The 12,161-nt window shown below is 42.1% G+C and overlaps 1 protein-coding gene across 4 annotated transcripts in view; it reads right to left on the bottom strand.

Moving 5' to 3' along the window:
• LOC310714064 (cholesterol 24-hydroxylase-like) overlaps window positions 1-12,161 on the bottom strand; it is a 168,034-nt gene that overhangs the window by 151,924 nt on the left and 3,949 nt on the right. For all 4 annotated transcript variants that reach the window (XR_014529570.1, XM_083518902.1, XM_083518901.1 and 1 more), the window contains exons 2-9: window positions 11,012-11,089; window positions 9,580-9,661; window positions 5,951-6,024; window positions 4,411-4,497; window positions 3,160-3,298; window positions 2,344-2,454; window positions 1,697-1,853; window positions 387-449 (exon numbers count right to left, since the gene is read on the bottom strand). Coding sequence is in view for 3 of the 4 variants with exons in the window: in XM_083518902.1 (XP_083375028.1) it covers window positions 387-449; window positions 1,697-1,853; window positions 2,344-2,454; window positions 3,160-3,298; window positions 4,411-4,497; window positions 5,951-6,024; window positions 9,580-9,661; window positions 11,012-11,089 (791 nt within the window). In the remaining variant the exon portion in view is untranslated. The remainder of the gene's footprint in view (window positions 1-386; window positions 450-1,696; window positions 1,854-2,343; window positions 2,455-3,159; window positions 3,299-4,410; window positions 4,498-5,950; window positions 6,025-9,579; window positions 9,662-11,011; window positions 11,090-12,161) is intronic.

Here is a 12,161-nt window from a genome sequence, read left to right as displayed (position 1 = left end):
AATTTCTATACCACTTTTCATCCGAAGATCACATGTTGGTTTACAACACAAAAATACATACCGTAATAACAAATAAAAACAATATCATCACCACCACCACTCAGTTTAAAAGGCCACAGATTGTTTAATTAGCCAAAGGCCTGGTTGAAGAGGGACACTTCAGCCTGGTGCCTGGAGATATATAATGAAGGCGCCAGTCGAACCTCCCTGGGAAGAGCATTCCACGAGTGGGGAGCCACCACAGAAAAGGCCTTGTTCTCATGCTGCCACCCTCCAGATCTCTCACGGAGGAGGCCCATGAAGAAGGGCCTCAAAGGATGATCGCAGGGTCTGGGTCAGTTCATAATTAAAGGATGGAAGGGAAAACGGAATATAGATCTACCAACCTGCAATGAAGAAAGTGACGAAATTGTCCAGGAGAATTTCAGCATCGCAGTCCCCTTCCTCAGCTGTCAAGACAGGAAACCAAGAGTGAGGCTGACCTCCCTGCCCAAAAGGAAGCCTCTATGACAGATGCCATCCAACCTCTGCTTAAAAACCCCCAAGGAGAAAGTCCACAACATCCCAAGGGAGACTGTTCCACTGTCAAACAGCTCTTACTGTCAGAAAGCTCTTATTGTCCTAGTTGCCCTCCTCTGCACAAGTTCCAGCTTGTCAACATCCTTCTTAAATTGTAGCACCCAGAACTGGACACAGTATTCCAGGTGTGGTCTGTCTAAGGCAGAATAGAGTGGTACTATTACTTCCCTTGAGCTGGACTCTATACTTCTGTTGATGCAGCCCAAAATAGCATTCACTTTTTTTGCTGCTGCATCACACTGTTGACTCATGTTCAGCTCGTGGTCCATCAAGACCCCTAGATCCTTTTCACATGTACTGCTAGTGAGCCAAGTGTTCCCCATCCTATATTTGGTCCTTTCCAATTCTATGTTTCCTTGAAAAAAGGAGTCTCCTACCCACACATCATACTCAATGTTGTGAGATTGTGGAATGAGAACTTAAAATTTAAAGCATGTACCATCTTAAAAGAAAATACAATGAAAATGATGTACCCATAGTACTTGACACCCGTGAAATTGTCAAAAATGTTTAGGATGAGTAGTAAATTATGCTGGGAGTGTAAAGATAAGGATGGTGACTTTTACCACATGTGAGAAAACAAAATCATTTTGGGAAATGATTTACAACAAAGTGAAAAAGATGTTTAAATATACCTTTCCCAAAAAGCCAGAAGCTTTTTTGCTGGGCTTGATGGGAGAGGAAATTGAAAAAGTGGTTCAAGGGTTATTTATGTTTGCCCAAAAATGGAAAGTACAAGAATTGCCATTCATGGAGGAGTGGCAGACGAAGATGTTGGAATATGCGGAACTAGCAAAACTGACCTGCAGGATCCAAAACCAGAATGAAGCAAAATTGCAAAGAGATTGGAGTAAATTTATGGATTATATAAATAATAACTGTAGGAACCTGAAGACACTAGCAAGACTGAAATAAATCTTGCAGCGTGGACTGGGAAAATAAGAAGAGACTGCAGGAAGTAGATTGAAAAAGGAAAACTGGTTGGAGGGAGCGAGGGAAGTCATGGCTCGGCAGAGCGGCAGATAAGGAAATGAGTGGACGATGGATGAAATTTATTGTATTTGTTTGTGTAAACCAGAAAATTAATAAAAAGCATATTAAAAAAGGAGTCTCCTACCTGCACTCTTCAGTATCTGAGTCAGAATATCCAATGGGATCTCCTCCCCATTCTCGATGGCTTTGCGTCTCTGTTCAATACACTGGCTGCCAAAATGGCGCAGCAGTAGCAAGCTCTCCTGAACCTCTTTCACTTCTTTCCTGTACTTTGGCACATACTGGACAGATAACAGATACTATCATGAGGAGCAGAGCAGAGCAAAACCAAGAACATATTACTGGACGGCGTAGCTGTCAACAAAAGCCACCTGCTAAGACAGAAGATAGCTGTGGCCCACTGGCGGTTCATGTTCCCTTAGACAAGCATCCTTTGTGAATGCAATAGCAACCAGCAGGTGTTGAATGGTCCATTCCAACATATCAGAGATCGCTGATTGATCAGCAATAAAACAGCTATGCAAAATCTGCGCGGGTCCTGCAGTTGTACAAGACAGTCTGGAAACAGGTAGGAAGAACAGGGCAAGCCCAAGCAAAAATGTTCAAGGCATATCTAGTGGCGCAGGAATGCTGGGGTGCAAAAGAACTAAGTGATAACATCACTTGCCAGTTTCCCCAAAGGATTTGTCCAAGACTCTTGGAATAAGCTTGACAAGCAATAATGTATGCTTCAGAGAGGGTCAGAGTTCCACGAGAAATGCCTGCACTGACCTTAAATGATGGATTGCGTGACTGACCCAGTCCTTTCATGATCATGGACATCGCATGCGGAAAAGGTGTGCTCTCATCATGCAGGGTGTTCAGTTCAAGGCCAAAGGCTACCTGATAATGTGAAGAAAGGAGATCTAAAACATCTTTGCATTCTGCCATCCTCCTTTGCAGCTCAAGCTTGATGTCTGCTTCTCAAGCCTTTTAAACACCAAAGAGGAGGAAATGTTTTGGTACATTATACCTGTGGGGTTCATCTTGTTTCAAGTTCACAAAAGTGTTACAGGAACATTAAAAAGCCTTTGGCTTCTTGGTCAGAAACACAACAGGCTGTGTATGCGTGTGTACATTTTGTTATATATTTACTTAACATATATATAGCCTGCCTTTCATCTGAAGGTCCTGGCACAGAAATATAAAAAATTAAACCAAAATTAAACACTATTAAAGCCAGCCAACATGAATTCCATACAATTAAAACAGCAACAGCAATTTAAAAAAATAGTTACAACACATTGTTATTATTCTGATGTCAGCTTTGCATGTCTTATGAAGCTGGGTGAAAGTTGAGCTGGTGAATTGCAGCATTCCTCTGGATACTTGGCAGAAATTATTTATTTGTGCTGTGGCTCTATTCAACAGACATGCAATGTAAGATTTTCTTTCTCTTATGTGTTAGCCCCAAAGGGTGAGGGCTTCCCAACACCCTTTTCTCCCATATTAAACTTGTCCTTTGTGCTGCCCTTTGACTCAATTTGACTCAGAATGAGAGGCATCCCCTGCTCCTTATTGGAAACAAGAAATTCATCCGGCGAGTACCTTTGCAATGATGTCCAGCGTCACGCGTTTCAGCAGGCTCATCACATCCACTGCAGTTTCTCCATCGGCTTTTTCATCCAGCACCCTCATAAGCTCTTCTGTTTGCTCGTTAAAGGGCCCCATCAAGCCCATCAGGTAACTGTGAAATTAATAAAAGCAAGCAAAGGCAGGGCTTTGCGGTCAAACTAGAAGCTGTCTAAGGTGTTGTAATGCGTATGGGGTTGCTCGTGCGTAAGTTGCCGCCTCTCCTGGCTATGTTGCCTTGTTAAACCTTTCTGTCTCGAGAGCCCTTCAATTCGTGGCTGCCTCAGTCGCTAGCAGAATCCGTCAGTGGGCGTTTCTTAAACCTCTTCCAACATAAAAGTTGTTTGACTCCCAGTCTCCTCCTCCTCTCTCTGCGTGGAAGTCTTCTGCGCAGGGAGGGCATGGGTAGCGGAGGACCCGTGCTCTCTCCGCTGGTGTCCAGTGAAGAGTCCTGGAGCCCTCTCGCCCATTCCCCCATCTGCCCCCCTGTAACGTTGATTTGCTTCCCCCTCTGCTGAACTGCCTCCCTCCCTGCTTGGCCCTTCTCCAGCATCATTTGAGAGCCTTCCCTCTGCCTCAGGCTCCGATGTCAGTTCCCTGACAGGTATGGAAATGAATATAAGCGCTAACTGGATCAGACCCATGGCCCATGCAGTACAGCATTCCGTTCTCACCGTGGCCAAGCAAGCAAGACCCAAGCAAAAGGTTATTCTCGCCTCCTGTGGCTTCCAGCAACACACACAGAATTATTTCTGCCTCCAATATGGACTATAGCTTAGCATGAACGTGCTGGTTCTCAAGAGAGGAGATTGTGGCTGCTTTGCTCCTCTCCACATCTGGTCCTCCTGCTGCTGTGAGCTAAGCTGTGGTTTGTCTTAGTATATTGTCCAAACCGACACTCATGATTTGTCTTGCGCCAAACTGCAACCAAGGTTTGTCCTTGGTTTTACACTGCCTATGGTTTGTCTGGAGGGAGACAAACCATGAATCCTGTTTCAGACAACCTGCTAAGCCAAATCATGGATTAGCTCACAGCAGCAACAAGAGGAGAAGTAAAACAGTCACGATTGCCTCTCCAGAAGCCTGCACATTCATACATTCATGCTGTTTGGGTTAGTGCTATCTGCAAATTGAGCCATAAGCTCATTTAGAGATAGGTGGTTAGGTTATTATCATGAACCGAAATGCGCAGCATCACTTAAGAAAAGACATTCAGTTAATATCTACTTGCGACTGAAGGCCGGGTCCATAATTTTCCGCTGCTTGTGCCAGTGGTCATAATCACGATCAGTCACCAAGCCATTTCCTAAAAATCTGAAAAACGATGGAGAATTTTTATTACTATTTCAGGACCAGTTTTGAAATCATGTTCTGAACCACTGTAATAATGTAATACTGAATGGTATAGTTTATGTAAAATATGCAGGGATTTAAGTTATACAAAATGAACCATGGAAAGAGAAGAAGGGAAGTCACTGATATTTTAAGATTGTTTAAATGAATATTCTAAAATGTAAAACAGAAAATTTCATTACAGGAGGGAGAAAACCCAAAATGCATAATAAAAGCAAGCACAAAAACATAACAATACCCCCCCCCCAGCAACACATTTAAAAGGGTATTGGATGTTAATCAGCCCAAGACGGAGTTGAAGAAGAACTGACCTCTTCTCTAATTGACAGAGCTTCCAGAACTCCCTCCAGCGTCAGTTCCAGAAAGTGGCAATAGGATATTCTTGGGTCGATACCTTAGACTTTTGAGTTTATCTTGTCTCCTACACTGCTTCAATATCTGTATGAAACCGCTTAGAAATGCCATCTAGCACTTGGGGGTCTGTTGTCACCAATTCATAGGTTCAACACCTCGATCGCACAGCATTTCCTGCACTTTTTATTTATTTGTTTATTTTAAAAAATGTGTATACTGCCCACTCATAGAAAATATCAAGGTGGTGTACAAAATAATCATTTAAAATGACAGGCTCATCTTGAGGGGGTGGGAATGAGAGCTGAATAGACCTGTCCACATAAAGTAGGTCTCCCAAGAGTTAGCTGTAAGGATATCTGCTGTGAGGGTGGTCCATAGCCTGGGACTAAAAGGTAAAGGTAAAGGGACCCCTGACCATTAGGTCCAGTCGTGACTGACTCTGGAGTTGTGGCGCTCATCTCGCTTTATTGGCCGAGGGAGCCGGTGTACAGCTTCTGGGTCATGTGGCCAGCATGACTAAGCCGCTTCTGGAGAACCAAAGCAGCGCACAGAAATGCCGTTTACCTTCCCTCCGGAGTGGTACCTATTTATCTACCTGCACTTTGACTTGCTTTTGAACTGCTAGGTTGGCAGGAGCAAGGACCAAGCAACGGGAGCTCACCCCGTGACTGGTATTCAAACCGCCAACCTTCTGATCGGCAAGTCCTAGGTTCTGTGGTTTAACCCACAGCGCCACCTGCGTCCCTTAGCCTGGGACTAGCAAAGCAAAACACTCAACTTCCAGCAGAAGCCAGTCAGCGCTCTGTTAAGATGGGGGGGACAATGAACAGTGCTCCTCAGGATATTCTCAGTGACTGGGCTGGGATATAAAGGCTCAGGCGGTCCTTAAGGAATCCTGAACCCAAGTTATTCAGTGCTATCCATTTCTGCATATAACAGAGCCTGAAGAAATTCACCTGCCTGGTGGCATTAAAGATCACAACCTTTTTCTGAATCAATGGAATTTTCACATCCCACACACCACATACCAGTACATCTTAGCTATGTACATCTTACCTACCGTACACCGAATAAATTAAAAAGACGTCCATATGAAACTGGATCCTTTGGGTATTGTGGTAACATCAGGAACTCCTAAAATTAAATCATTTTGTCAGTCCATATTCACATATACCGTATTTTTCCATGTATAACACGACCCCCATGTATAAGATGCCCCCTATTTTGGGGGACTCAAAATTAAGAATATGCACTATCCATGTATAAGATGACCCCTTATTTTAAACTTCAAAAATTTAGGGAAAAAAATATAGTCTTATACACGGAAAAATATGGTAATTCATGTGGTCACAATGAATACTCTCCGCTAAGATTGTGAAGAGGGAATAAGATATACAGGGCTTCCTCCACCCCACCAGTGTTTAGAGGGTGGGATTTGGGGTATTTAAATTTGGGGCGGGCTGGGAGGTCTTCACCTTTCTGCCTTGAGAGGGTTCAATGTGTGAAAGTTCACCCAATAAGTGGTGTCAGAGTATTTTCCCCAAAAAGTTTTAAGTGCCTTTTTGTAAGACACATTATGGAGGTCCGCAGAGAACCAACAAATGACAAATGCTGATTCAGAGAAACTTCAGATATGTATAACTGGGTGTGAGGAAAATTGTGGAAAGTTGATATAAAATTCACAGATTGCATACTATTAAGAGAGAATTACATGAAAATGATGTATAGATGGTATATCACACCAGTGAAAATGGCAAAGATGTTTAGGAAAGAAAATAACAGATGTTGGAGATGTATGGAAAAGGAAGAAACATTTTATCATATGTGGTGGGAATGCAAATGCATTAAAATATGGGGAAATAAAAAAAATCCTTCCAGTAGCACCTTAAAGACCAACTAAGTTAGTTCTTGGTATGAGCTTTCGTGCGCATGCACACTTCTTCAGACACACTGAAACAGAAGTTGCCAGATCCTTCTATATAGTGAGAAGGTGGGGAGGGGTATTACTCAGAAGGCTGGTGGGAATGGGTGATTGGCAGATAGCTGAGATGAGCCTGTTGACGACTCTTAACGACTGCAATAGGTCTTACAGGAAAAGGCAAGGGGTGAGAAGGTGAAAAATGGCTTAGTCATGTATAATGAGATAATGAGATATTGCAGTCGTTAAGAGTCGTTTTATTTTGACTATGGCAGACCAACGCGGCTACCTATCTGTAACTTAAAATATGGGGAAATGATATACAATGAATTGAAAAAAATGTTTAAAATGAATTTTGTTAAACACCCTGAAGTCTTTTTGTTAGATAACTCAAATCAAGAGCTGCCAAAAGAAAAATGGACATTATTTATGTATGCTACAACAGCAGCAAGAATCTTGATTGCACAATATTGGAAGATGGAAGAAATACCATCAAAGAAACAATGGCAAGAAAAGCTGATGAACTACGCAGAATTGGCTAAGCTAACAGATAAACTACGAGAGAAGGACAAAAAGGACTTCAAAAGAGTCTGGGAACCATTTACAGTTTATTTGCAGAAACAACAGAATGGACTGGATTCACTGGCAGGATTTGAGTAAACTCTCACACTTTCATTTGAGTAACAGATATTTCAGAGAAATGATAAGGGGTTTTATTTTTGTGTAGGAAAATCAGGATACAATAAATAAAACTAAATAACTGAGCAGAGGGGGAGTTGAGGGAAGTCCAGAGGAGGGGAGGGAGAATAATTGTAAATAACATGATGGAGATTTGTATCATTATTTGTTATAAAATTCAAAAAATATTCCAAAAAGAGAGAGATATGTTTAACTGGGTGTGAGGCTGGCACTCAGACAAGATGGACTTAGCAGGGAAGTTTGAAATTAGAACATCAAAGGGGAACCTACAGTTTACCCAGTAGTAGGTCCACTGTACAGACAAAAACGTACCTCTTTAACCAGGCCTTTGTCTGACTGACATGCAATGCCCTTTTAAAATGTGGGGTTGGGAGGGATTATTGGGTTGCTCTTGTCTTTATTTTGATGATATATTGCAGGCATAGGCAAACTCTGGCCCTCCAGATGTTTGGGACTACAATTCCCATCATCTCTGACCACTGGTCGTGTTAGCTAAGGATGATGGGAATTGTATTTTTTTATATAATATTTTATTAGGTTTTATCAATAGAAAAGTTTAGAAAAAACAAAAAAACAAATGCAAAACAGATACAAAATACAAGAGCACAAAATACAAAATACAAAAATACAAACATTAAACACAAGAAAGAGAAAAAAGAAAAAACACATATAAAAGAAAAACAAAATTTCTCTCTTTCTTAATCTCTCCACTTTAGTTAACTTATTTTCCTGACTTCCTCACGTCTCCCATTTTTGTATCCCTTCTAAATTTGGTTCAGCAAATTCATAATCTATTAGTTTATCTATTATTAATCCCCTCGGATGATGGGAATTGTAGTCCCAAACATCTGGAGGGCCAGAGTTTGTCCATGCCTGATGTATTGTGTTTTTATATCGTGATTTTATTCTGTGAACCTCCCTGAGACCTGTGGGTATATAGCAGCATACAAATTTTATTATTATTATTATTATTATTATTATTATTATTATTATTATTAATTCTAAACATGTTTACTTGGTATTGAACTCAGGGAACTTTACTTCCAAAAAAGCGCACTTAGGAGCACAGCAATCACCAAGTAAAAATTTATGATTGCTTTTCATGGCAAATTTGAAAGCACCAGAAGGCAATTCCTGTGAACTGAACTTTTTGTTATCGGTCTATCTATGAACGCAGGGTCTCTTAATGAATTATATCCCTCATATCCATCTCCTTCCATTTCCTTAGTAATTCTAATTCCTGCACCCCTGCTATATTTAATCCAAATGTACAGATTTCTTCTATTGGGAAAACAAATGGTTTGAACCATAGGGATTAAATCAGAGATACTGAGAAGTGTGTGATTCAGTAGCCTTCCTGAGCTACATGTAATGTGGTGAAGTTGGAGGATGGGGGTGCGGATAATTTAGTCCTCTTATAGACCACTTAAAGGTAAAGGTAAAGGGACCACTGACCATTAGGTCCAGTCAAACGACTCTGAGGTTGTGGCATTCACCTCGCTTTACTGGCCGAGGGATAGTATAGCTTCCAGGTCATGTGGCCAGCATGACTAAGCCGCTTCTGGTGAACCAGAGCAGCGCACGGAAACGCTGTTTACCTTCACACTGGAGCGGTACCCATTTATCTACTTGCACTTTGATGTGCTTTCAAACTACTAGGTTAGCAGGAGCTGGGACGATGCAAAGGGAGCTCACCCCGTCGCGGGGATTCAAACCGCCGACCTTCTGATTGGCAAGCCCTAGGCTCTGTGGTTTAGACCACAGCGCCACCTGCATCAATAGACCACTTACTATATATTAAAAAATGTACTCAAGTGGTTTGTAATAAGGAGTCAAATACTCTAAAACAACAAAGAGTCAAGATCTCCTTCAGTCATGGCTTCTCCCAAAGAATCCTGGGAGTTGTGGTCTGCTCAGGGTGCTGGGGGTTGTTAGGAGTTACCTACTGTCTTCACAAAGCCACAACTCCTAGAGTTCCCTGGAAGAGGGAATGATGCATAGTACACTGAATACTGGGATTTTGAAAAATCACTTTCATTTTCATGCTCAGAGGGGGAAACCGCAAAATATACCTTTACTCCTTCAGGACTTAATACCAATACCATGACTCTGTGAAAGGCATTAAAACGCAAGATGGGTCCATATTCATTAGCCCTGTGAAGGGAGATATTTGAACAGTAGTAAAAAGTGACCACACGATCAAGTTAATGACCACGTTTATCTATCAAACAAGGTGTAAGAAATGCTGCTGCCATACTAAGCACATACTAGAACAAGAGACATCATATTTTTTCTTTCTTTCTAAGGTCATTGCTGTGTAAAGACTTGAAAGGAAATTCCTGAACATGGGTTCACTTAATAATAATTAAAAAGCCGTATCTCTACTGTCAGGGATATGAGAATATGTTCCCCAGCACACAGGGGCAGCTGGAGTATATATAAAATATTCAAGAGAGAGATGAACTGCCCATAGGACTCCATGCTCCTGTAACTTCCAGACGGGATGACTGCAATGTATTCTACAGGGAGCTTCCCTTGAAGATGACTCAGAACCTTCAACTGGTCCCAAACACAACAGCCAGATTACTTGCTGGGGTTTCCTTTAGAAGCCCTATTCTAAAAAAACTGCATTGGCTGCCGGTTCATTTATGAGCCCAACATCTGCTCACACTAGCCTTTAAAGCCCTAGATGACTTGTGCCTCAAATAACTGACAGACCACCTCCTTCCCTACAGACCCCTTCAGGTGTTATGTTCAGCAGTGGTAATTCCACCTCCCTCAGGAGTTCAGAGGTGGCAGAAGCCCCAAAGAAGGCATTCCCTGTCGCAGATATTAAATATTGTGCAGTCTGAAGCGACTGGAAGCATAAGAACTGACTCCTTTGGAAATGAAACATTGCTGAGGCCCACGGAAATATTTTTCAAACTTTTACTGGCAAAACTTTATTTACAACAGAATTAAAACATCAAAAACATACATACAATGTCTTGTGCTGTGCAGCATAGACTTGGCACCTTACAAAATATGAAATGTTAAGCAATATTATCACTTGTCACGGTCAGAGAGGGACTAACAGCCACCAGCCTTTCAAGATGGCGAATTTGCAACTCAGTAGCTTCGTCACCTGATCAAAGGTTCACTCTCAGTACCCAGGCAAACAAAGCAAATTTCTACATTGGCTAATCAGCTTTCAACACCACAAACACAAAATTAGATCACACCCAAGTATCTGCTTCTTCAGCGAGGCTAACATTTGGAGTTTTCACACTTCTTCTGAACCATTCTACTGGATGAGAACTAGTTATCGTATTATTTTATTATTGACGAAGTATATACAATTAGTAGGTGCCACGCAAAATTTCAAAAAGAACAGCTTCTGTCTGCAGACATGCATTTAAAGATTTTTTTAAAAAACAACAACAAACCAAGACACCATATAGACTGCTGGCAATGCAATTCATTATCTCATATTTTAAACTATTTGATTATTATTTTTTTACATACCATTGCAAGAAGAGCTGATGAGCACATTCATTATTTTTCAGCATTCCCCATAGCATTGGCAGGTGGCCCAAGAAAAAGCTGCAAAAAAAATGGTAAAGGCAGAATTTAAGGCATGTAAGGCACACATATACATGGAAGATGCAGTCAGGTGAAAAGGAGGACATGGATCCTGCCCCTTTAATCATTGTCAAGCCAGCAAGATGATGATGATGATGATGATGATGATAATAATAATAATAATAATAATAATAATAATAATAATAATAATAATAATAATAATAATTTATACCCCGCCCATCTGCCTGAGTTTCCCCAACCACTCTGGGCAGCTCACAATCGAGTGTTAAAAACAATACAGCATTAAATATTTAAAACTTCCCTAAACAGGGCTGCCTTCAGATGTCTTTTAAAGATAAGATAGCTGCTTATTTCCTTGACATCTGATGGGAGGGCGTTCCACAGGACAGGCGCCACTACCGAGAAGGCCCTCTGTCTGGTTCCCTGTAACCTCACTTCTCGCAATGAGGGAACTGCCAGAAGGCCCTCGGCGCTGGATCTCAGTGTCCGGGCTGAACGATGAGGGTGGAGATGCTCCTTCAGGTATACAGGACCAAGGCCATTTAGGGCTTTAAAGGTCAGCACCAACACTTTGAATTGTGCTCGGAAACGTACTGGAAGCCATTGCAGATCTCTCAGGACCGGTGTTATGTGGTCCCGGCGGCCACTCCCAGTCACCAGTCTAGCTGCCGCATTCTGAATTAGCTGCAGTTTCCGAGTCACCTTCAAAGGTAGCCCCATGTAAAGTGCATTGCAGTAGTCCAAGTGGGAGATAAGCAGAGCATGCACCACTCTGGCGAGACAGTCCACGAGCAGGTAGGGTCTCAGCCTGTGTACCAGGTGGAGCTGGTAGACAGCTGCCCTGGATACAGAATTGACCTGCGCCTCCATGGACAGCTGTGAGTCCAAAATGAGTTCCAGGCTGTGCACCTGGTCATTCAGGGGCACAGTTACCCTATTCAGGACCAGGGAGTTGGAGTAGGGCAGAGCTGCGTGATTTGATATTAAAAAAAAAAGGTGAAGGACCCCGACAATTAAATCTACTTGCGAACGACTCTGGGGTTGCGGCGCTCATCTCACTTTACTGGCCAAG

This window comes from Podarcis liolepis (genome assembly GCF_965112155.1).
Source record: "Podarcis liolepis genome assembly, chromosome: 1".
NCBI classification, from domain to species: Eukaryota; Metazoa; Chordata; class Lepidosauria; order Squamata; family Lacertidae; genus Podarcis; species Podarcis liolepis.
The sequence above is the reverse complement of the archived record's forward strand: the minus strand, read 5'-3'. Positions and strand labels throughout refer to the sequence as shown.